At 40.3% G+C, this 24,090-nt stretch overlaps 2 protein-coding genes across 7 annotated transcripts in view; one reads left to right on the forward strand and one right to left on the reverse strand.

The window, feature by feature from the left end:
* The window catches only part of zbtb48 (zinc finger and BTB domain containing 48), an 11,957-nt gene extending 6,297 nt beyond the window's left edge, over positions 1–5,660 (forward strand). For all 4 annotated transcript variants that reach the window (XM_080295065.1, XM_080295062.1, XM_080295063.1 and 1 more), the window contains 9 exons: positions 1–157; positions 228–333; positions 417–509; positions 596–682; positions 784–938; positions 1,047–1,183; positions 1,484–1,648; positions 1,781–1,869; positions 3,063–5,660. The exon at positions 1–157 is cut by the window's left edge and continues 160 nt beyond it. In XM_080295065.1, the coding sequence (XP_080151191.1) occupies positions 1–157; positions 228–333; positions 417–509; positions 596–682; positions 784–938; positions 1,047–1,183; positions 1,484–1,648; positions 1,781–1,869; positions 3,063–3,467 (1,394 nt within the window). In that variant the 3' untranslated portion in view covers positions 3,468–5,660. The remainder of the gene's footprint in view (positions 158–227; positions 334–416; positions 510–595; positions 683–783; positions 939–1,046; positions 1,184–1,483; positions 1,649–1,780; positions 1,870–3,062) is intronic.
* Positions 5,661–5,714: 54 nt separating this feature from the next.
* klhl21 (kelch-like family member 21) lies at positions 5,715–22,643 on the reverse strand. Of its 3 annotated transcripts, none has more exons than XM_026154121.2 (5): positions 22,282–22,643; positions 12,016–13,100; positions 10,395–10,800; positions 9,480–9,552; positions 5,715–8,834 (listed from the first exon to the last, which is right to left on the reverse strand). In XM_026154121.2, exons 2-5 carry the CDS (start codon positions 13,040–13,042, stop codon positions 8,502–8,504), a joined length of 1,839 nt encoding a protein of 612 aa, XP_026009906.2. In that variant the 5' UTR covers positions 13,043–13,100; positions 22,282–22,643; the 3' UTR covers positions 5,715–8,501. The 3 variants fall into 3 exon arrangements, with proteins under 3 accessions (XP_026009906.2, XP_026009908.2, XP_026009907.2); XM_026154123.2 differs by lacking the exon at positions 22,282–22,643 and adding an exon at positions 19,558–19,692; XM_026154122.2 differs by lacking the exon at positions 22,282–22,643 and adding an exon at positions 14,533–14,651.
* Positions 22,644–24,090: the final 1,447 nt, after the last annotated feature.

The following is a 24,090-nucleotide window of genomic DNA, read 5'->3' on the forward strand; positions in this document are numbered from 1 at the left end:
CGTCTACGGCGACTGGACAGAAATGCAAGGCCCAGAGTCAAAAAAACAAAAACAAGAATGGTCAGACGATGGAGGACGATTCTAAGAAGGCCTCCGTGCAGTGTTCCATCTGCTTCAAAGCCTTCAAGAGCAAATACTACCTCAAGGTTCACAACAGGTACAGGGTGTCACCTTTTTTTTCTTTCGAAATGCTCTTAAAAGAGTAAACTAATGTCTCATCTCCACAGGAGGCATACAGGGGAGAAGCCCTTCGGTTGTCTTAAATGTGGAAGACGGTACTACAGGAAGGAGAACCTTTTGATACACGAGATGAGAGACTGTTCTAGTGCGCTGGTGAGTAAAGAAAATCACCCTTTCACGCTTTCTCCAACCCTCACTATGAAGAATCCTCAGTGTTTTTACTTTTATAATTCCAGACGTACACCTGCCTCATTTGTTCTACTACATTTAACACAAAAGAAGCGCTACGATTGCATACTGTCACCCACACAGGAGAAATGCCCCACAAGGTACAGCATACACCTAACAAAAAGCGTAACTGAGTATGTCACAAACCTGAAGTGAATATGAAGAATGTCTTCGTCACATTTTGCAGTGTTCAACATGTCCTGAACAATTTATGTACAAGAAAAACTTGACAGTTCATATGATGAAGGTGCACGGTTACCCCAAACCACATGCAGTAAGTACCTACAGTCAGCAGCACCTTCAGTATGTCATTTCAAACTCACTTTAACACAAATTTTGGGGATTTATGTTTTGATTGTGTTGCTGTGTTTCTAGTGTTCCCAGTGTCCCAAAACCTTCTTAACTCGTGCGGAGCTGCGTGTGCACGAAGCCGCCAAACACCGTGGAGAAAAGCCGTTTGTGTGCGAGGAGTGTGGCCATCGGGCATCTAGTAGAAACGGCCTGCAGATGCATATAAAAGCTATCCACAGGTTGGAGAGCATGTTTTCTGTGAATTTCCTCTTGAGGATGAATAAAAGTGTAAACGACATAAAGTTTTAATGAAAACTATTTTAAGTCTGTTTTCTTCTTGCTCACAGAAATGAGCGCCCTTTTGTCTGTAACTCGTGTGGCCACGCCTTCTCCCAAAAGAACAACCTCAACATGCATCTGCGTATACACAGTGGCGAGAGGCCATACCAGTGTCACCTCTGCGGGAAAACCTTTAGGACACAAGGTAACAGCCATATTCTCTGCACATAAGCACTTTATTCACCTTGTATCCACCCCTGTGACACATTTAGAATCAGTAATTTGCCTAAAAGAAGCAAAAGAAAGATCTCATGCATCTCAAACTAAGACCCTACTTGCTCTGAGGTAATGCTGTGCCACCCAAACGTCCCTACATTACTATCGATGGGGTCCGGTGTGTTTTGTGCTTCTAAGAGCAATCACTTAGCCGTTTTGCTGTCTTTGCAAACTTTCACTTTAACTGCAGATATTGTGATTTGTGTTAATCTCTGTATTTCACTGCCAGCCAGTCTGGATAAACACCACCGGACTCACACCGGCGAGCGGCCCTTCGGCTGTGATGTCTGTGAGCAGCGCTTCACAGAGAAAGGCGCTCTTCTCCGACACAAGGCCAGCAAGCACGAGGAAGGCCGCCCCCACTGCTGTCACATCTGCGGTAAAACTTTCAAAGGTCAGGTGCTGATTCTACAATAAATTTGTTGTTACTCATGACCTGTGCCCTGATGAATGAAGCGCTGCTAATGAAAGAATCACTGGTGAAGTGATTTCTTCTTTATTTTCTGGTCGTTCTTTTCTCCTTCAGCGAGGGAGCAGCTCCGTGTCCACCTGCGTCGTCATAAAGGCATGAGGAAGTTTGAGTGTGTAGACTGCGGCTACAAGTTCACTCGACAGGTTGGTTCCAACACAGTTTCTTCATCATCAGCAAGCTCATTTTGCAGAGCCCTAATCTAACCCACCACAGGATTTATTATACACCCGAGTGTTTTAGTTTTAACCCTAATTTAACTTCAGGAAATGTGACTGAATCATAGTGGGAAGACAAAGAGATTAATAATTTTGATGGAGGTGGTTTTATTGTAGGATGTCTCCCATGCCAATTTTCATCACCATTCTGCTATTCACGCCAGATGGGACTAAAACCCATAATCTCTGTCTAAGAAGGCGAGTGGCACATGTATTAGCCACTCGGGCTACTGTGGATAGGGAGTGAGTGGACACAAATATCACCTTTCAGGGGCACGCTTATGTGAATGTGCCTGAGTGAATTTAGTGTGTCCTAATTCAGACTGTTTGCTTTGTGGTGTGATATTGGTCTATAACTGCTATTTCATACAAACAAGATTTTTTAGAAAAGAAATAAAAAAGATAAAAGCAAGTTTCAAAAAGTGCAAAGCAAAGTTCTTTGGTCTTAAATATGAAAACTGGTAAAAATTTATAACTGAAGCTTTTATATAATGAAAAAAATAATCCATCTCTTTAGTTGCCATCAAAGTTCCAGGTAATTAAATTAATTACTTTTATATTATTTTTTGTAATCATTTCAGGTCTGTATCACTTGCATGGTTATTTGCGCACTGTCCCCATATTCAGACCCTTCTAATCTTTAATGTCATTCAGCAAGAATCACTAGTTTGTGGGCTTTTTTATGTCTGGCTATGACAGCTATATATTATATCTATCTTTCTAACGGGTTTATGTTTTTGTGTGACATTTTACAATTATTGGACTCTACTAAACTAAGTTTGCATGAGACACAGTTAAACATAATCTTCTTTATCTTATACTGGGTGTTTAGAGTCCCTTTCCCCTCCCTTTAGGCCAACTTTCTACTGAATGTCTGACCCTGCCACCAGGTGTTTGGGTGGGCCTTCTGTGGTCACAGCCAGGAGCTGTGTGGCTGAGACGACCATATTAAGAATGTGTAGAGTCTGAACTTTTCACTTACAGGGATATTTGTATAAACTTGACTGTAGACCAACATGACTATACTGTATATCTATAATTTTTGTGTTCTTTTTGAAGCATTCCCTCACTTGCATCATGTTAGTTTACCCAACTCTCACATTTTTACATTTCCTCTTCAGGCACATCTGCGGCGTCACATTCAAATTCACAAGCGCACTGAGAACTACAACCCGCGGCAGAGGAAGCTGAGGAATGTGATTGTGCAAGATGTGGATGGAAGTCCGGTCGAGACCGAAGCTCCCAAATCGGAGGAGGCCTCGCTGATCTGTGATGGGTCCACTCAGGAGTCCACAAACCGAGGAGCTGAATCCTCAACAGGTCTCACCTCTGGCTGCATCGTGAGGGTTGTGATTGAGTCGAGTGATGCGGTGATGGAGGAGGTTATTTCTAACCAGAACTTGGGAGAGGTCGAATCCACGCAGACTTTTCCTGTGTTGCAGCAAACACAGTTGGTTACTGAGCCCTATGAGTCCACGATAGACATGGAGGGAATTGTTGAGAATTTGTCAGAGAGCAAGACCTGAAGCGAGCAAGTGTGCAAAACAACAAGTCTGCTTCTGCTTCCACGCATGCAAGAAAAGCAGATTCATGCACTCTGTAGTTTACACAGTAATTCAATTGCACGTTTTTAAATGCTGTTTGAATGTAAAATGTTATTTTCCACCTTGTTAAGACAGGTTTTGTCAGTGTGCTTACAGCAGCTGGAGCTCAGTGTCACCTTACATTGCTGATTAAAGGAGAACGTTTTCCGTGCAGTCAGAAAAGCATTTTCTTACTTTTGGTTACAATGTGCTTACAGTGTAACAAATGTAGTAGTTCAGTGTTTTTTTTATTACGGTTCCTCCAGGTGGTGGTTTTGTACTGGACTGCATTATGTTTCAGGGTGTTTCTAATATTCTTTGAAATAGAAGAGTTGCAGAGCAGTAAAATTGCACAAGTGTGTAAAAAAAAAAAAAAAAGTAAAGGCAGTTACAAGGTGGATGAGTGCTAACAACCAATCATGAATGTAAACATCCATCCATCCATCTTCATCCGCTTTATCCGAGGCCGGTCGCGGGGGCAGCAGCCCAGCAAAGGGAGGGGCTCAGAGTAGAGCAGCTGCTGCTCCACATCGAAAGGAGCCAGCTGAGGTGGTTCGGGCATCTGACAAGGATGCCCCCTGGGCGCCTCCTGGGTGAGGTGTTCCAGGCATGTCCCACCGGGAGGAGGCCCCGGGGCAGACCCAGGACACGCTGGAGAGATTATATCTCTCGGCTGGCCTGGGAACGCCTTGGTATTCCCCCGGATAAGCTGGAGGAGGTGGCAGGGGAGAGGGAGGTCTGGGCCTCTTTGCTTAGGCTGAATGTAAACAATGAATGTAAAATTATTTAATCTTTGATGGGTTTATTTTAACCTGGTGTCTTTCATATTAATGTGGCTCTATGGGCCGTGCTAATTTTGCAGGTTCCATCTCCACTGGAATAGAAAATGGTCCTTAAAAACAATGTGGACAGTGATTTGTCAACAAAACATTATTATACACGTTATATTATATAGTTGTGGCTTACCTTTTCGTGTGAATTTAACACAAAAAGTGTGAAAACTAAGAATTGCTGGGATCCACCGATTGGGTCGATATGATGTGCCTTTTGTGCCAGAGAAACAATGAAATGCCCTCTAAAAAACAAAACTTTAACCACAAGGTGGCAGTATTTTACCAGAGCTTTAGTGCTGTTGTCTATTCCAAAAAGCGTTGAATTGTTTTATGTACTTTTGGAATTATTTTGTAATTTTTACAAATCCAATATTTCTATGTTAGTTTAAAACAAACCAAAACAAGCTGCTTAGGGAATTTCATTGAGCTACTAAAGTAACCAAGTAAGACGGTAACACCAACTTGACTATTTTGCGCAATGTTGGATTAAACATTACACTGACTCACTGCACCATCTTGTGGTTCAAACTGGTATTACGGTCACATTTCAAGACGTCGACAGAACAGTTTATATTCAGTCTTTTTGGGTGTAACATCATAACTGTTGCTCATTTTGAAGGGTTTAATTCCTTTAATAATGTTTTAAATGTTTTTTATGAAATATTTTTTGTTGCAAAAATGATCCTTATCACATGGTTTCTGAACATTTAGCCAGAGTAAAACATTTAGAGAACAACAAATACCTGAAAAGTTCCCTGCAACTTTCCAAACCGTTATGTTTTTTCACGTTTACGTTTAAATGTTTGATTAAAATATTTGTGTTTGTTCCCTTCACAATAAGCAAAAGGTATCACAACAGGTAAAAGGCAAATTTTTGAGCAATTTATGTTAAATATTTGTCCCAAATCTCTGCAATGATGGTAGGGACTGCAAAGTCATAATGGCCACATACAGCAACTGCTGCCAGATAGAAGAATACCAAATTTCACCTGAAGGAAATTGTTTCAAAACATTTCTTAGATTTATATTATATATTTGGTGACAAGCTCGTCAGGATAAATTCTAGAGCACCTTTGATGTCTACTGGCCAAATTAATTTGTTTTCCTGATGCAACAGGTGCAGATTGTTTTTAAAATGTCACACAGGTTAATAATATTTCTTGAGATGTGCTTTTATGTTTTAGTGAGCTTGTGTTTATTTCAGTCTTTTGAAGCTACTGTCAACTGTTTCACTGAAATATTTGCTGCAACCTTGCTGAGAGCAAATCATTGTGACTCAGCAGAATAAACTACGTCAGACCTGCCTGCAGTTTAATTCATAGTAGCCACCGTGGAAACAGTGTACAAACACAGCAAATAAGGTTAAGAATATACTGTATTTACAAACCTGTTCAACATCACAGACTGAACACTGAAAACAATGGTGTAATGACAACAGCATGGAAACACACAAATATACTACTTCAAACGAAGCAAAAATATATCCTACTCGACAACAAACTGAGATTTTTTTTTGCACTTCCAGTTGTAACTGACGACTCATCACCAGTGTTTACGAAGAGCCACTGATCTTTTTGCAGCTGATAGGCAGGAACTTCAGAAGCAATCACAGCACAAATATATCCATAAATAAGAAAACAGTATAACAGTGAAAACATTAAAACGTTAAACATTAAATGAAATACATTTTTTAAAAAAACTTCATGCATGGTTATAGAGGCTGATATAGCCCTGTTTAAGAGTCTAGAGTGTCATGAGGACGTGCCGTGCAGCCCAAGAATCACTAAAAACAGAATCAACTCAGTGCAAGTTAACATCACATGCAGCCAACTTGAAATTCTACTATGATGATTTCTCAGCACACAGATTTCTCCGGGTAAGGATTAACGTTTTAACCATACGGCTGTATGCCTGTTTAGTTCTGGATATCAATTTTTGATTTTGGAATGCAAACAGATTCTTGTGGTTTCTGTTAAAATATTTGGCTTTTACTTGTTAAAGAAATAATCCACTCAGAGCAAAACTGCTGCAAAACCAGAGATATGTTGTTTTTATTCCTCTCCTCACCCAAGCCTACGTCACCCATAATGCAGATTGTCTGCCAGTAGCAGCTAATGTAGCCTCGAGCTGCAGGCCTCTAGGAAGAGATGAGCAGCAGCTTCAGAGTTTTATTAAGCTCACTTACTTGTAACCCTTAGATTTACTTCATTTTAAAACTTCTTCATTTCTTCAAGCTTAACTATTACTGCCATTTAATCGTGTTTCTCGCAGCACCCTCTCAACTGTTTTATTCACATTTTGTGATCTGACTTTAATTTAGCAGATTTCGCTTTTAACTTTCACTTTTCTATGTTCATAAATGAAAAACAAAACAAACACCAACAGAAACTCATAAGTAACACACTGAACACAGAAATGTCCACACGCAGACACACCTCACCCTGTAGGAGATAACTCCCATCCACTGTGTAGTTGACATCAGCAGATAGTTCCCATAGAAAAGCTAAAGTTGATGCACACTGTGTGGACCTGTCTGATAACTCACCACATCTGTTTCAATTCTTAAGTGTGGTTTTGGCCACTGAAAATAATCTCCACTATAACTACAGTTCATGCATGGATGCTGGATACAGTGCCAACACAACAGGTCACATATAAACGCAGCTAGCATGATCTTACTCACTGGTTTACATACACCACCACTGGAACGTCAAGTTTAGCAAAGACACCCTGCTTTACCAGCTAATTTACTATAAACAGAACCATATTTTAGAAAATGCTGTACTGAAAGAAAAATAAAAGGGACTGAGACCATTAACTAGTCAGTTAAGTGTTTACTGATGCAATAAAGTTGAGAATTTGCATCGTTTCCTTTTATGCACAGCCACAGCTGACAAACGCCCACCTTCAATGCAAAAATTCCCCCGTTTTAATCTTTCTAATTTGAATTTTACTTTCAGTTGGTAATAATCTCAAAATGTATAAGCCAATGGTGAGTCCAAGCTCAAGGCCAGTAAGGCATTACTGACCAGCAGGAACTTTAACGGATACAACTTAGAAGTGACCCTGCACCATAATCCAGTTCTTCTTCACACCTGTATATGGCTCTCGCCAACCACTCAACAGGAGCTTTCTGGTCTCCAGCTGTAAGGGTAGTTAGGACCCCCATCACAATCTGGCACACCAGAATGATAACCTCTTTAAATATTTATTTTACCCAACAAACAGTCTAAAGCTGAATGTTTACAATGTGAATAAATATATAAATACAAAAAAGCACAGCTAAAGCTGAAACCATTGACATTTAACCTATTATAAAAATAGTTCCATCGATCAACTACATAATAAATTCATTATTTCAGCACTAACTCAAAGTGGTTTCTCTTGTATAACCAAAATAAACTGCATGCCTGGTTATTAAGCCACAAAACCAGCAGCTCTCTAGAGCTTTTGTACAGAGCCCCCCCGAGAATGCAATCCGTGTAGTGGATAATGCAGTCCACTGGGGATACAAGGAGCCAAATGTTTATACAATATATATATCCATGTATAGACAATTTCTCACACATACTGGTAAAAGATGAATGTGGATTCCAGGCATATATCAAAAATCATAAGGAGGAGATTAAATTTGACCAATGCTGCCAAGATGTTTTACAGGTAAATTCATTATTGTGTAAGTGCTATAAATTCACAGCTGTGTGTAGTGTTTTCTGATAGAGACAAAGAGGTTTAGCGAGAGCTGGGTTGCCACTAGTATTAATATGCAAATAATCTCAAAAGGTGGTGAATGTGGTGAAACGACTTGGAAGTTGTGCACAAAACAATCAGGTGACTATAGAAAATAACAGGTATGCATTTCTGTAGTGCGTAAACATTACTTCACTCTAATCTGCAGAAGCTTATGAATGTTTTTCTTAGCATTGCTGATGTAACTTAGACTTTTCCCCCTGTGGGATAAATAAAATATCTGTGTGCATCTATCCATCTGGCTCCAGGCCTTTCTGTCCAGTCAACAGACTAAGACTAGCTCAGTCTTCTTTTCTGACTTTGACAGCTTTAGCAAAGCGATGAGGTAAATTCACAGTACACTGAGGGCACGATGAGGGAGAACATGGTCAATGGGGGTTTCGAGGTTTCGAGATCAGTGTGCCGCGTTCAGATCCTGATTCTGGTTCTGGTTGAGGTTATTGAGATTGTGGAGCGCGTGGTGTCGGTGATGCCGGTGCAGGAGAATGCCGTTTGACTCGGGTATGTCAGTGGGTTCGAATGCGCTCGACACCAGGGGCATGAACTGCCGGAAAATGCTGACGCTGCCATGCCAGAAGGTCGGCTGAGGTAATCGTCCAGCAAGACTCCAAGTGCGGGTGGCCGGGTCGTAGGCTTCTACGACATCGGACAGCTCAAACGTATTGTCGTAACCACCAGACACGTACAATTTAGCCCCCAGGGCCGCCACACTGCCTCCAACATGGACCTGAAAAAGAAAACAAAATTTTTAAGCATGTATTTTTGCTATAATTCATAATAATTTATACATCTAACAATAACAATAAAAAGCAGCCAGACAGACAGACATAGACAATTTTTATTTTTTTTTTCTTTGTGTAGCCTTTGATTCAGTATTGTATATAATAAGTTGATTTTTTTTTTCAATTCAACGAAAACAAAAAATGCTTATTTAAAAGGAGCATCATGTGTCCCACACTAACGACTGCCCTGAACATACTGTATGTACAACCACTTTCTCAACATATTGTCATGAGAGAAATATTTCTTTTCTTTGAAAAAAGTAACAGATATATTATTAAACGTATATTCCTGAGATCACGAATACAAAGCTAAAAAACTAAATGAGCTAGTGGAAGATAAGGCTTTGTACACTCTCTCTAATTATCTAATTTGTTTCTCTGGCAAGCCAGTCAATTTGTGATAAGGTGTGGTTGTCCTAAACTGAAATTGGAGGTGAGAAATGTGGATACGTTTATTTTTATTCATGCATTTATCATCATGTTGTAACTGACTTAGTTTGAGTGACATTTGTGCTCTTCTGCCTAAGGACAGGGATCAGATCACAATGATTGCTATTGGAGCACATAAGCACCTGGTGTGAAATACTAACCTGGGTCATCGGACTAATTTTGTCCCACTTGTTCTTTTGAGGATTATAAACATCAACTTCAGCTGAGTCATCCCTGCAAATAGAAAGAAACTCAAGTCAAAGAGCTGCCAAAGCAACAAAACAATCTCAGCTTCAAATCTAACAACCCAGTCAAAACATGTTTATTTCTCTTTCATATGTAAAGACCAACCTCATCAACAGTCAGTAGCAAATTGATGTAATATTTGTTATATTAAATAACAAATGCAGAGCCCAAAGAACTAAATTTATCTTTCAACATGATCAACTGGATAGAAAAGATCAACACTAGTGTGTTCATGTGGTCCAGTGTCCCTCATTCTGTGAAAGTCTAAATCGGGTGGCACCGGGGTCGTTTTAGGTCATTGGCCGCAAGCAGCACAATTTGATCTCAAGTGGGCAGGGCAAGTAAAATCATTGCACAAGAGCTCATATAAAAAAAATCTCCTGAAAACAATGAAAACTCAATGAAAAAAAAGGGATTTCAAATTACTTCTCTGCAACTTTGACCCTTTTTAAAAACCATTTATTAGACCCTTCAGGAGTATGCTTAACACTGTTGCTGTTAGCACATGTGGAAGAACGACTCAGATCCTGTACACATAAATCGTAAGTATTTAAGATAAAAATGAAAAACAAGAGCAGTTTGAATTAAGTGCATATAAATATAAATATACATTTACATAACTCAGGTTTTCAAGTAAAAATTACATTTCCCTTGAAGATAAAGTAGACGAATATAAAGAATACAGCTAACAAGTCTCCTCCTAAACAAATTACTTATGCGAATGTACTTAATTACATTCTGTCCCTGGTGTTTACAGTTTTAAAACTATAGTCTAAATGCAAAAAGTAAATTAAAGATGTAAGAAACAACTGGAAAAGATTCTACCTCACCTGACAAAGTAGATGAGGCCATTTAGGGTAACAGTTTTCGGTGTGAAGGACCACGGAGGCAGCTGTCCACAGTTGACCATGGTCCAGCGGTTGGTGTCTGCATCGTAGCTCTGGATGACCATGGTGTCCTCACCGGTCAGAGAGCCGATGGCATACAGGCGTCCGCTGCATGCGGTGGTGGAGCAGTTATCCATCGGATGCAGCATGGCTGGCAGGGCCTCCCAGCAGTCCAGAGCCTGATCGTAACGCTCTGTGCTGTCCGAAGCCACCACATACAGCTGGCCCTTCAGGATGCAGGAGCTGTGATATTCACGAGCCTTCAGCATGGGTGACACTTCTGTCCATTCGTTCACGCTGGACTTGTAGCGCCACACACCGTCATAGAGGCGGGAGCCATCAGAGCCACCTAAAGGACACAGATATGTGTCTTCTTGGTTAGAAATGGTCAGAAATATCATGAAATTGCACATATTTGCCAAATGCATTAATGAAGATTCATTGCATCTGCTGTAGATGAAAGCTGATTATCCTTATGGACCCCACAGAGGTCCATTTTGAGCCAGGGAAAACCCTGAAGTTAAATTTGATACAACCTAAACAGCCACGGTTAGGAAATCAGTGGTGTGGGATTTTATTTCTAAATTAGTGTACAAGGCAGTAATTGAGTCACAAGCCTAAAGTGAAGGTCTATGATGATTTCTCAAGAAGATATCTCACTGTTCAGACATGCTCAGTTACTGGTAATGATGGTGATGATAAAGATAACACCACTGCTGTTCTGTCAGCACACTGTGTCCTGACTCACTTCTCCTTGTTCACACAAAGTCAGTAGCCGTAGAGACTGCAGTTTATTAATAAACAGCAGATGATATTTTTCTCAAATCATGAAAGACCAGGAACAGCAAAATCAAAACAACAACCTCCATAATGCTAGAGCTGAGGCTTCTAAATACAAATGGTGATGTCACAATGGTTATGGCTATGGGCAAATAAAATGCTTGCCAATATCTATCCATTTTATGGTTAAGATGACTCAAATCTGTAAAAACCATGGTAACCAACCTTGGTGTCAAACTGGACTATGATTTTAAGCAAGATAAACAAGATAAAGATATATATTTATATTTAATGTGAGTTTTTACCAGTTGAGGCTTTAATACAAGGTCAAATCTGGGTCATATTTTAAAGTTTTTGAACATTTTATTGATGCTTTTATCATCTGGACTATTGTAACACAATTTATGTTGGCCTTAGCAATGCTTTATTATTTGCTTTTAAAACCTTTAATGTCACTGAGGTTTAGTGGACCAGCTCCTTCTGCTAGTCCCCCCAAAACAGAGGCAATCATCCCCAAACCGTGGAATCATTTCCCTGCCCATGTTAGGATGTCCAGCTAGTTGCCTGTTTTTAAAATGCGTCATAAAATAATTTTTTACTCAACAGCTTTTAACTGAGTATGAAAATGGTGTGTTCTAATCTTGTATTTTTTTTTTGTTTTGTTGTGGTGTTTTTGTACAGCATTTTTTCAAACACTGTTGTTTTTTAAAAAAAGTGCTAAATAAAACTGGATTGGACTGGATCAGCATCACAGCCTTACTTTTAATGTCTTCAGATAGCTTACCTGTAACATACATATCATTTCCAAGTGCTGCTATGCTGTAGCCTCCTCCCAGGTGGTCGGGGAATTCAGCCAGGTAGCGCCACTGTCCAGTATGAGGGTTGTAACAGTCCACTGTGACCAGCTCATCACAGTCCTGGTCGCAGCCTCCTACCACCACCAGGATTTCTGCCAATCCTGTGGATGGCCGAGGCCGCATGCGATGACAAGGTCTGTCGTGACGGTCGTATTCACAGGACTGGAAGCTACGCGCTTCATTCACCATACGGAGACAGGTAGGTGAAAGGTAGACAAGTGGGTCGCTCTCCACATGGGCCAACAGGAAGAACCTCCTGACAAAGGGGAGTCGGACTTGCTGGAGGAGCTCGGGCCAATAGTGTAGTCGTCGCTGGAGATCAGCCTTCACCCAACGCACTGCAATTTGATAAACTGTCTCCTCCTTGTCCACACAAAGCTCATCATCTGACACAAACTCAAGGAGGCGTTTCCATGGCAAGCGTTCAAAGTCTGTCCCTTTAGCTAGCTCCATTATGTTTTTGAGGACAAAGTGTCGCGCGCTGGCTGCCAGCTCTTTGCAAGCATAGGCCTCTGCAAAGTCCTGGATTTCTAAACAGTTGGAAACATCCAACCGCTGCTCCAGAAAAGCACAACATGCCTCTTTGACCGAGGGGAACTGAAACAGATCGGCCGTCTTCAGCAGCAGGTCCACGTTATCCTGAGTGACGGTGATCCGTCCTGTGTAACAGAAGTCCACCAGCAGACCTAAGAGCTCACCTGACACCTCGTGTAAAACAACCCGGTCCATAACACTCTCCCTGAGTGTCCCTGCAAACATAGCCCGGAAGTAGGTGCTGGCAGCGGCCAACACCGTGCGATGACAGTGGAACTCACGCCCCTCGGCACATAAAGTCACATCGAAAAACTTTCGTTCGGCACGCAGTTCGTGAATTCCTCGAAGCAGGTTGAAGGCGTGGGCCGTGTCGAAAAAAGGCAAGGTGGAAGGCTGTGTCTGCAATACTGGCTTTTCCATTTCTCCTCTTTTAGGGTCTCTCTTTTTCCAATAGTCGATCTCAAAACTCTGTTTTCATCTGAAACAGATCAACACAAGAAATGTAAGTCAAATCTCACTCAAAACACCACAAAGGGCTGCAGTTTTTAGCCCTTTGTTCAAAAACTATATATAAAAAAAACAACAACAGTTTTCTATAAGTTCATTTTTAAGAAAAGACTATCCGTCAACACAGGAAACTTTTTGCACATCACTTTACAAGTTGGTCACTAACAGACATTCCAGCCTCCAGTTACCAAGGGAATCCTCTAATGTATTTACCACCTTCTCATACATTTATGTCCTGTGCTCTCTTAGATAATAACTTTAATCACCTTAAAGTTGTGAATAATTTAACTTGGGACCCACCTACTGTCAGCTGTTATTTCACCCATCACCTCTTGAAGCCACTGACTGTCACTGACTATATAGCCTGTGGCTGCCATGCCACTGTTAGTCGTTTCCTGTGTGGCCCCTTAAGATTTTTCGTTTTTAGTCGTGTGTGACCAAGAGAAACAAATTTTCACGAGTGTGGAACTGCAGGTAATGCAGATAATCATTCCATTTCCACAAAATTACAACAACTTGTAACAAATAGTTCTTACACCTAATTTCAGTTACCTAATAATGTTTTGCTTAACTTTCCATTTGTTTGCAAGACTACAAGTTTCCTCTGCTGTTTCTGGAAGTTATTATCATACCAAGACAGGGCTCAGATGTGAAGTTGAAGGCTTGTAAATTTGACTACTAGCTAAAAATGTAAGTCAATGGATGAGAAAGGAACCCACTCAAAACAAAACACACACACACACACACACACACACACACACACACACACACACACAAATATACAAAATCTGAATCTTTTGCTCCCTCAGACAGGAACATTTTCAGGCTAACTGGTTCAGAATATTTTTGTTGCTCTAAATTACAACACTGACATCAGCTGCTCTGTGTGAAATATACAGTCCCGAGTTAGACAGGAAAGATGTTGACGTTAGGGTAGAAAAATAAAATACAGCCTAAAGGAAAAACTGTAAGACCTGTAGTGAAGCTCACAAGTTTTATCCCCTAATCTCCCCTATAGGAAGCATTTTAGGGATGAAATTTCCCCCTAATTTCAAAAACCCCTACGGAGAAGATGAAAAGGATCTTTGAGATGTTTGCACGATGAATATGTACATTAAAAAAAGTTACTAGTCATCTGACTAATCGCTGCAGTATACCAGTGTCAAGCATAGACAAACACTTAGCTGTCTATACTGATAAATTTAGTACTGGCTTTGACATTAAATGACAGTCGGTGAAACTTCACCGTTATAGAAAACTGGTAAAAAATGAGTCATTCCCACAACAAGACAAGCAAATCTCTATAATACACAGTGATCATTACAGAAATAATAGTCATATGTGAGCACACCAATTATAATAATCAATGTAAAGTTTTTAGCTCAAATATATTCTTCTCCTACCTGATGAGCCTCCAGGCAACGTTTCACAAGCAAAGCGACAGAATTCAACGTCTAGAAAGCACGACAGCAAAGCTCAGCATGACTCTGAATACGAACAGCTCCTTAACTGTGTTTAAGACAGAGAGCCTGGCTGAGGTTGGGGTTTATAAATACACCAGCAGTGTCCATTTTCAGAGAAGGGTGGGGGGGGAAACACCTAACATGCAGTGGGCTGACGCTGTGGGGAGCGTGTAACCACCCCCCCTCCACACTGGTATGTCTCTGTGGTCAGTCAGTCTTTGAGAGAAAAGCCAGCTGAGCCTGGGCCTCCTCCAAACCTGGAGCACAGCAGCAGACCAAAACACAGCTTCCTCTCCTAATACCTAAAAACTTCTTAGCAAAGCAGCAAAGAATCACAGATCTGCTTGGATCACAGGACAAGACCCTCTGCTAGAAACATACTCGTAGTATGCGGGTCAGACAAACGACATAAATTGTGTAGTTTGGATAAAATTCAAAACACTTCCACTGACTTTACATATGGAAACTGCTAAATTAAAATGGTGATGTCATGCTGTCTTCAGTATTACATTTAAAGCAGTACAGCCTTAAAGAGATCCTACCGGACTCTGGAGCAATGTCCGAATTTGGCTTGTAAATTTGTTTGCATTAGTCTGTCCTCAAAAATTCCACTCTTAACTAAAAAAGAAGCTTCAGTGGCATGATCATTACTTCTCCACAACGCAAAGCCCCCAATTTTTTTTTGTGCCATTCAAAAGTACCAATATTTTGGCTATCCCGGATAGCTTGGGCCAGATATTTGTTTGATCCTGACTCAAAAATCTAAAGTGGAAATTGTGAACAGATCTATGCTACCAATTCATTCAGTTAAACGTCATATTGCTCTGTGTTTATTACGTCATATGCCAGCAGCAGTGAAAATGAATTGCTAGATGAAAAACTTAAAGAAAGGGTTCTGGAAATACTACAGTAGTTTTGTTGCTTGACCACCAGGACATCACCCGCTGCCTCAAGCTGACCACTTTCACCATCGCCATCTTAGTTACACTTTACAGCTACAAGATGAGTCTGACTGAGATAGAAGAACAAAGAACAAGGTAAGGGTTAATATTTTAGGAAAAATATCAACCACTCTCAGATTTCATTTGCTGTTTTTTTTGCTTATGAACTTTTTTCACATTTACTAAAACAGTGGATTGCTAGCGGGAAAGAAAGCAGCATTTAAATAATGTATTTATGATTTGGACTCGTAATCAAAGGGCAATTTGAAGGCAACATATTGGCCTCTAAATCACTACAGACCAAGGAATTGATTAAGAAAATCATCAGAATGTAAGTCTTAACTGAAAATAATAGCTAGTACCAGGTTTGGTCAGAGATAAAATAACAAAAATAAAAATCTCCTAACATGGATGTATTAGATGTTTTTATACTGTTCGAAGAAACACGAGATAGTCTATCCATCAAATTGTGACTCTGGAAAAACAGATTAAACATTAAACAGATTAAATTCTGAAATAAACATATGGTAACAAATTCCTGCATCTCCTCTGCAGCTGCTTCCTGAGAAGTACAGTTTAACCCGTACCAGCATTGAATTTCAGTTATACAGTCCTATTAAATCACCAGGAGAACAAGACCAGATGGTAGGGTGGTTAATAGAAACCTGCATTAAATCTCATGCAAGATTCTTGTCAGTATTTGGAGATAATCATTCCTTCTCTAAACACACAGGTATCTCCTTACAGAGATTTGTTTAAAGGTTGTAATAAAGCCCCTATTCCTCTGGCCAAAGGATTTAGCTCACATTCAACACCAGGGTTCAACAATGCAGAGGTCCAAATAACTTTGCGAGGGATCAAACTCCTCTCCTGAAGGGCAGGCAGGGCCTCACAACTCAGCCTGCACTGAGAAAACACATGTCCCTAACTTCTGTGTAAGTGATTGTCATTATGTTTGAAGAGATTACGGCATTTTCTTCCAACAAACTGATGGGCTTTCATTTCACTCAGTCGTGAAACGATTTATTACTCCCACTGTCTCTACTACAAAGACTGAAAATATAACATTCAGATCTCCCACTTAAACAACTACAAATACTTTGTTCTGCTAAGTGGAAAGAGGTGAAACTGAAAATGTACACACATATTTACCTGAAATATTTTATCTTACTAAACATACAGTAAGGCACAAATAGATTTAAATAGTACAGTGCAAAAGTCTTTTGCCACCCCTAATTTATTTATATTTTGCTAAGGAAATGGGAAACCAAAGAGCATCTTTGAGTTACAGCAGACAAAGCACTAAATGCAACCACAAAAATATTTTAAATGAAGTAGAGGGCTCAACAAAATAAAAGATGCTGAAAATAATAATTAAAAAAACTAACAAAAAAGTAAAACTGTAAATAAAATACAATAAAAATCCAGTGAAACAAACTACATTTTTTTAAAATAAAGTGACTGCAAGTTAACTTGAAAAAGTTCAATAAAGCAAACATACCGCCCCCTCCAAAACACAAGGCTTACTAAATGTAGAATGCAGACTATTGAGCAACTTATACTCAGTGTGTTTACCAACAGCCCAAGAATAGCTGACAGAAATGTGTAGTGCGTAGGGAGGCAAACAGCCGAGGTGTGGAAACAATCTTAATGCTATGAGTAAAGAGCACAGAGAGACCAGTCCAACAGCCAAGGTATGATAGCGACACCGCCCTAAAGCCCCCCTGCCCTTGTGAACCAGTCAGGTTTTAGACAGAACCACAGCACTGAAACTGCTCTGACCAAAGTGTTTAATGACATATGTCTGAATACAGACAGTGGAAAATGTCAGTATTAGTTTTACTGGATCTCAGTGCAGCATTTGATACAAATGACCACAACATATTACTCAAACCACTGGAGAACTGGGCAGGTCTTTCAGGAAGTGTACTAAACTGGTTCAAAACATACTTAGAAAACAGGAAATACTTTGTATTTTTTCCAATAGGTAACTTCACATCTGAGCAGACAAGTATCACATGTGGAGTTTCACAAGGTTCCATCTTGGGACCCCTTCTGTTTAACATTTACATGCTCCCACTGGCACAGATTATAAAGAACAACAAAATAAACTATCATAGCTATGCAGATGACACACAAATATATATCACAATGTTACCAGGAGACCGAGGCCCTGTACAGGCTGTTGGTAAATGCATTGAGGAAATTAATGACTGGTTGTGCCACAATTTTCTCCAGCTAAACAAAAACAAAACTGAAGAAATAGTCTTTGGTGCCAAAGAAAAACGATTACAGGCCTCCAGAGAACTTCAACCTATACACCTAAAAACGACAAACCAGGAGAGAAATTTGGGTGTAGTGATGGATGCAGACCTAAACTTAGAAAAACACATTAAGACAATAACAAAATCAGCTTACTATCACCTCAAGAATATATCAAGAATAAAAGATCTGATGTCTCAACAAGACCTGGAAAAACTAGTCCATGCATTCATCTTTAGTAGGCTTGATTACTGTAACAGCATTCTTACAGGTCTGCCTAAAAAAAAAAAAAAAAAAAAAATCAGTCAGACAACTACAGCTCATTCAGAACTCTGCTGCTCGAGTCCTCACTAAGACCAAAAAAGTGGACCACATCAGTCCAGCTCCGAGGTCTTTACACTGGCTGCCTGTCCGTCAGAGGATAGACTTTAAAGTTCTGATGCTGGTCTATAAAGCTCTGAATGGTTTAGGACCAAAATACATCAGTGACCTCCTGACCCAGTATGAACCTTCCAGATCCCTCAGCTCATCTGGATCCGGTCTTTTATCAGTTCCCAGAGTCAGAACCAGACACGGAGAAGCATTTGAATAAAACACCAAATCCACACTTTTAAGCTTAAATTTCAAAACTTACATTTTAACTACTGATTTTATCTCGTTCTTTCGGTCACTACCCAAAATAACGAGATCACGGATACGAGCTTCCGCCGAAGGGTGGCTGGCCTCTCCCTTAGAGATAGGGTGAGAAGTTCAGCCATCCGGGAGGGGCTCAGTAGAGCCGCTGCTCCTCCACATTGAAAGGAGCCAGCTGAGGTGGTTCGGGCATCTGACAAAGACGCCTCCTGGGCGAGGTGTTCCGGACATGTCCCACCGGGAGGAGGCCCCGGGGCAGACCCAGGACACGCTGGAGAGATTATATCTCTCGTCTGGCCTGGGAACGCCTTGGTGTTGCCCCGGAGAAGCTAGAGTAGGTGGCTGGGTAGAGGGAGATCTGGGCTTCTCTGCTTAGGCTGCTGCCCCCGCGACCCAGCCCCAGATAAAGTGGAAGAAGATGGATGGATAAAACTAAACTCATGAACTAAAGTTATAACAACAAATGATAATAATGTTTGTCAAAAGCTATGCTAAAAATGCAGGACGGCTGACATATTTAATAAATGTATCATATCTATTCCTTCAAATGGTTGTTCTCGTATCCAGGAGACATGTGTCTTCAGACAAACAATTAGAACAACTGTAAATAGAAACTCTGAGGTTACTTTGACATCTAAATGAACCCAGTACACTGAATCAGAGTTCAAACATCCTGTAATGAGGCACAGAAACCACAGCCATAATAGCAGCTCTGTGAGACTGTACTGCACAGGTCTACTTTGAGCTAAATCATATCAGCTTGCGTGGCTGGTATGAGGTTTAACATGTTCACCATCCTTCATTTGCAAATGAGCAACAAAAACAAACATCTTTTGGAAGGAGATGAATAAATTAGTTTTCCCAGATCTTAAACCCAATTAGCAAAGAAAACTTTTAGGCTTAGTATTGGTGCAACAAGATTAGTACAAGCAATCTTAAGGGGACTCCTACATCACCTAAGTAACAATAAAAGCATGCTGGTTGAAAAAGAAGACAGTGGCAATAAAATAAAGAATTAATAATTAACTAAAAGAGCCAGAAAAGCCATTATCACTATCACAAAACTAAGTAATGCAGAGCAAAACGCAGAAGCTGGTTGAAATAGCAGTAAGTCACAATCTTAACCCACAAACACACAGTTGAGATATTGCCAAGAGAATAGCACTCTATCATCAGAACTCTCCTCTGACTGGCAATAAGCACTCCAACCCTAATTGGTGATGGAAATCAGCTGCACAGATGGTGGAGCGTGAAAACAGACACACCCACACAGGTAAAACCTGGGAAGGCCTGCTAGAGCTGCAACACAGACTAAGCAGATTTCTTGGCAATCTATCCAACAAATATCAAGACATTTTATTTGATGCACAGGATCAACTGGTCCATTGTTTGTTCAATATAGTTTCATGAGACAAAGCTCTTATTGGACATTTGCCGTTGTTACTTTAATACGAAAATTCGACATTGATAGTCTTTTAGGATTGATTCATTAATTTTGGCAGCAGCAGAAACAGACAGAAAAATGGGCATCTCTGGACCTTAGCATACACGGGTAGTTACTACTTATTTCATGTTTATATTTATAGAATGCCTTCTTGGAGTGTGCTGACAAGTCAAAAAAGATGTCTTTGTAGCTGCATTTTGCTGAATAGATGAGCAAAAAGATTACATATTGTAGCTCAATCACCAATTCATCTTCTGTTTATCTAGGTCACAGGGGAACCAGTCTAAAGCTACCTTTAAGCTATATTATGTGTTTAACTGTTTCGTATTTTTCCCATAGCACAATTTCATCATCCGTTTCGTGAAATCAGCCACTCTACTGCAGATACACACATCCATGTTTGTGATTAGTCAGATGCTAATGCAAGCACTGCACCTTTTCATGTGAACATGCAGTTAACCCTGGGGTAACTTAGCGAGTTTATAACCAGCTCCGCGTGACTGCTTATCCCGACAGCCGATGTTGAGGTAAGTGATTCCAGATAACAGAAAGATACCCTGGGTATGGTGAACTCGTTTTGTAGTACAGACAGTACATAATGTAGTACATAACAATATTCAGGTTCATGCAGTTTCAGCCAGAACCTGGCAGGATAACAACCACACAAAGACAGCTTCCCTCTCTCTGCTGCTGCTCCAGGCTGTTGAGGCAAAGGCAAACATCAGAGTGGAGTGACATGAAAGTCTTGGGTTGTCCACAGCTGAGGCTGTGTTGGCCTTAAAAAGGCAAACACCACTACTCCTCTACAGAGGAGGGCCAGCATGAAGCTACTAGAAGGATTAACATTTGGATGCAGGATATTATGAGATTTAATGGATTCTTGTATGTTGCTGCAGCAGAAACTGATCTAAACAGAGTGGTTTCACTCTTGAAATTACACAATTACAAGACAACATGTTTTAACCAACAAAAAGCATCCAATTACCTTTGCTTTTCAGTGACATAGGTCATTAAATATGCCAGAGATATGTTTTTGGTTTGCTTATTTGTTTTATTCCCCAGATGAAAAAACTCACTCATCCTCACATTTATACATACAGCCAATTTATAATTACCAAATTAATCAAACCTGTATTCGGACTCACTAGCTGACCAGCAAAACATTTCACGACCCTGAATTTCTTCATGTCAGGTGACATAGCTAACCACTACACTTCCCACAAAACAGTTAATAACCATTTCAAATATAATAGTCAAATTTCATGATGAGAGCATTAGAAGTCCCTCTAGAAATTATGTCCATGAAGAATGGATTGGTGCAACTTCAGCAGTGACCCTGATGTTATACGAAGAACAGAACACAGAACGCGTTTAGTTTACAACTAAAGTTATGATCGCTGATTGTTGTGGCTGTGTTGTGTTCACCATTTGGGCATAACATGAGACATGACTCCTGGATTAAAGGACACATCTTATTTTATTGGGCATGTTCCACATTATCTGTGCATGCAAAATTTATTATCAGCTTATAAAATACGACGCAACTTTAAAGATTAGACTTACCAGCAACTATATTTTAAATGTACAGTTATACCAGTCCTTTTATGTCTCTATTTTTCCACTAATGTGCCCTGCAAGTGGCACTTTCAGTGAAAGAATCCATCTGTTGCCAAATGAATAATCAAGGCATTATTCATTAACTTGTGCAGGGAACAGTGGGCAGAATGAGTTTAAGTGCCATGCAGAACATTTGTTTCTGCATTATGACTCAGCCTTTACTGGCAGGAATGACTTCTCCAAATAATGTTCTTTCATCTGTTCCCTCGAATTCCTCTAATTCGTGCTCCTGTAATAAAACTTGCACAAACACTTTTATCACTCAGCTCGTGCAGCCATACATGTCCACATTACTGAGCACAGTGAGGCTTTAGTCCTGAAATGCTTAGGAGGAAAAAATGTTCCCTCCTCCCTCTCATAAGCCGTGCTTGGTCCAAGATAATATTCAAATGGTCTAGATAATGTTCAGCCACAGTTCAGATACACTGACAGGTCCAGAATAGGGTCGATAACAACTAAAGCAAACCTATTAACATAATGGGAAAATACACTGATGGAAACTGTTAGCAACTTCTGTGTAGCCAATTACTTTCATGTATTGACTTGTTTATGTTGTTAAGAAGCATTTTCATTAGCATGTGGTGTTTATAACAATACATAAGCTGCATGCAGAACGCTATTTGAATGCGAAAGCTCCCATTTTAAACAGTCAACACCGCCTGCGATCATCAAAGTAAAGTCATATTTATACGAACGACATTTTTCCAACGTTACAGCTAACGTTGGGCTGCCCGCCGCTCGGAACAAGTAACTGTCGTGAAAAGCAGGCTGGCTCAGTTTTAGACAACTTACCGATATGTGTCGTCAACGGGTGGTGATGATTTTACAGGTTGTAACGCCCGAACATCTTAGAAATAGAGCCGAAATTAAAGTTTGACGCTGCTGATCTATCTGGCCTCCTCTGCGCCATGACAGCCTGTACCGTAATGAATGCTGCCTTCAAGTGCTGTCGTAAAAAAGGGCTTCGAACGCAACACCAGGAAATCTTCCACACGAGACGAGACGCTATAATAAAAAAAAATAAAACAAATGTTTATTGTTTTTACTGAATTGTACATATATGGATTCTTAACAAATAAACATTATTTTCTGGGGCATGTACAAATAAAATTCTCATCACAAAATCTGAAGAATAGAATAGCCCTTTATTGTCATGGTACATCAAAACGAAATTAGGGTTACTCCACACCAACTGTGCAGGAATAAAATATAAATAGTAAGACAGCAGGAATAAATAACAAACAGGAGAAATTTATATAATCAAGAGAAAGGCAATGATAATAGAAGAGGCACACAATGGTGAAAAAAGTGCTGGAAGTAGTGCAAAGGACTTGATTTAGTGTCTATATGTGAGTGGCCTGAGTGATAAGGAATATTCATATCATGGCTGAGATTGGTGAGATGAGTGGGCAGGGGTGGGGTGTGGGGGGGGATAGTATTTGTTAACAGTCCGAATGGCACAAGGGAAGAAGCTGTTTGTGAGTCTGGAGGTGTGGGACCTGATTGACCTGAGGCACCAACCAGAAGGCAGCAAGTCAAACAGGTGGTAGGTGGGGTTCAAGGGGTCATCTGTGATGGCCCTGGTTTTCTTGAGACAGAAGGATGTATATATTGCGCCCAGGGACGGCAGAGGGCAGCCATGATTTTTTGGGCCATGTTAATTACCCTCTGCGAACCCTTCCTTTCTCAGTAGTGGCCCCTGTGTACCAAACACCCAGGCAGTAGGCGAGCACGCTCTCCACTGAGGAGCAGTAAAAGGCCAGCAGCAGCTTCCAGTTCAGCTTATTCTTTGTCAGGACACAGAGGAAGTGCAGCCGCTGTTGGGCCTTCTTTACCAGGGCGATTCATAACACAGATGGTATGATTCAAAAGCATGATTAGTTGTGGCAGTGGTTTTGTGGGGCATGTCCCACTGGTTTGGGTGCTGAGCCACTGCGGGTGGGTCTTGGAGCATTAATTTGTAATGATTAATTATTAACAAATTGTTTGATGTGAAGTTTTCTTAAGCAGGCTGTGCCCCTGTGGCTCTGAATTGTCAGCAATGATCATAAACAGAGAAACACATGATCAGATAATGATAAACAGAGAAGAAACCAGTTCAGAGACTTCATGTGGATAGGAGAGAGAAGAAAAGTTCTGGGGCTGGACCAAATAGGATTCTATAATGAGAATAATGAGAAAACTAGTGCTGGCAAGTTCAGAGTGTTTTCTTTTATTGTTTGATTTTGGGCAGTAATAGAAGAGAGGGGACGAAGCTGTAAGGATACTAATAACACAGGTAATATGTTTTTCACACTTTCTCACTGTGCCCCCTGGTCAGACTTGTGCAAATGTTAAAAGTTGTTTTTTTCTGTTTTGTATGAGTCCTACTTGTTTTTCTCCTTCTCAGAAAGGAGAAAAAAAATGTCTACTGCAATGCTATAAATAAATAAATAGATAAACAAATATCCAACCGTCCACAATTCTGCAGAGGTGCTTCATTTCAGGTGGAGTTCTAGCTGAAAAACTTTAGAACAGATTTACTGAAATCAGTATTTAGAGAATCAGTACTATGAGGTTGTCCTTCACTCTAGTTAAATTTTATTTGCAACTAATCAAAAT

Source organism: Astatotilapia calliptera, chromosome 20 (assembly GCF_964374335.1).
Source record: "Astatotilapia calliptera chromosome 20, fAstCal68.1, whole genome shotgun sequence".
Lineage (NCBI taxonomy): Eukaryota > Metazoa > Chordata > Actinopteri > Cichliformes > Cichlidae > Astatotilapia > Astatotilapia calliptera.

What these genes read in the sequence shown, in the direction of transcription:
- klhl21 (XM_026154121.2), bottom strand. Translation starts at nt 13,042, where the DNA reads ATGGAAAAGCCAGTATTGCAGACACAGCCTTCCACCTTGCCTTTTTTC. An exon ending in GGCCTCATCTACTTTGTCAG is followed by an intron (nt 9,553 to 10,394) that starts GTGAGGTAGAAT and finishes TTCTATTTGCAG; the next exon opens with GGATGACTCAGCTGAAGTTG. An exon ending in AAATTAGTCCGATGACCCAG is followed by an intron (nt 8,835 to 9,479) that starts GTTAGTATTTCA and finishes TTTCTTTTTCAG; the next exon opens with GTCCATGTTGGAGGCAGTGT.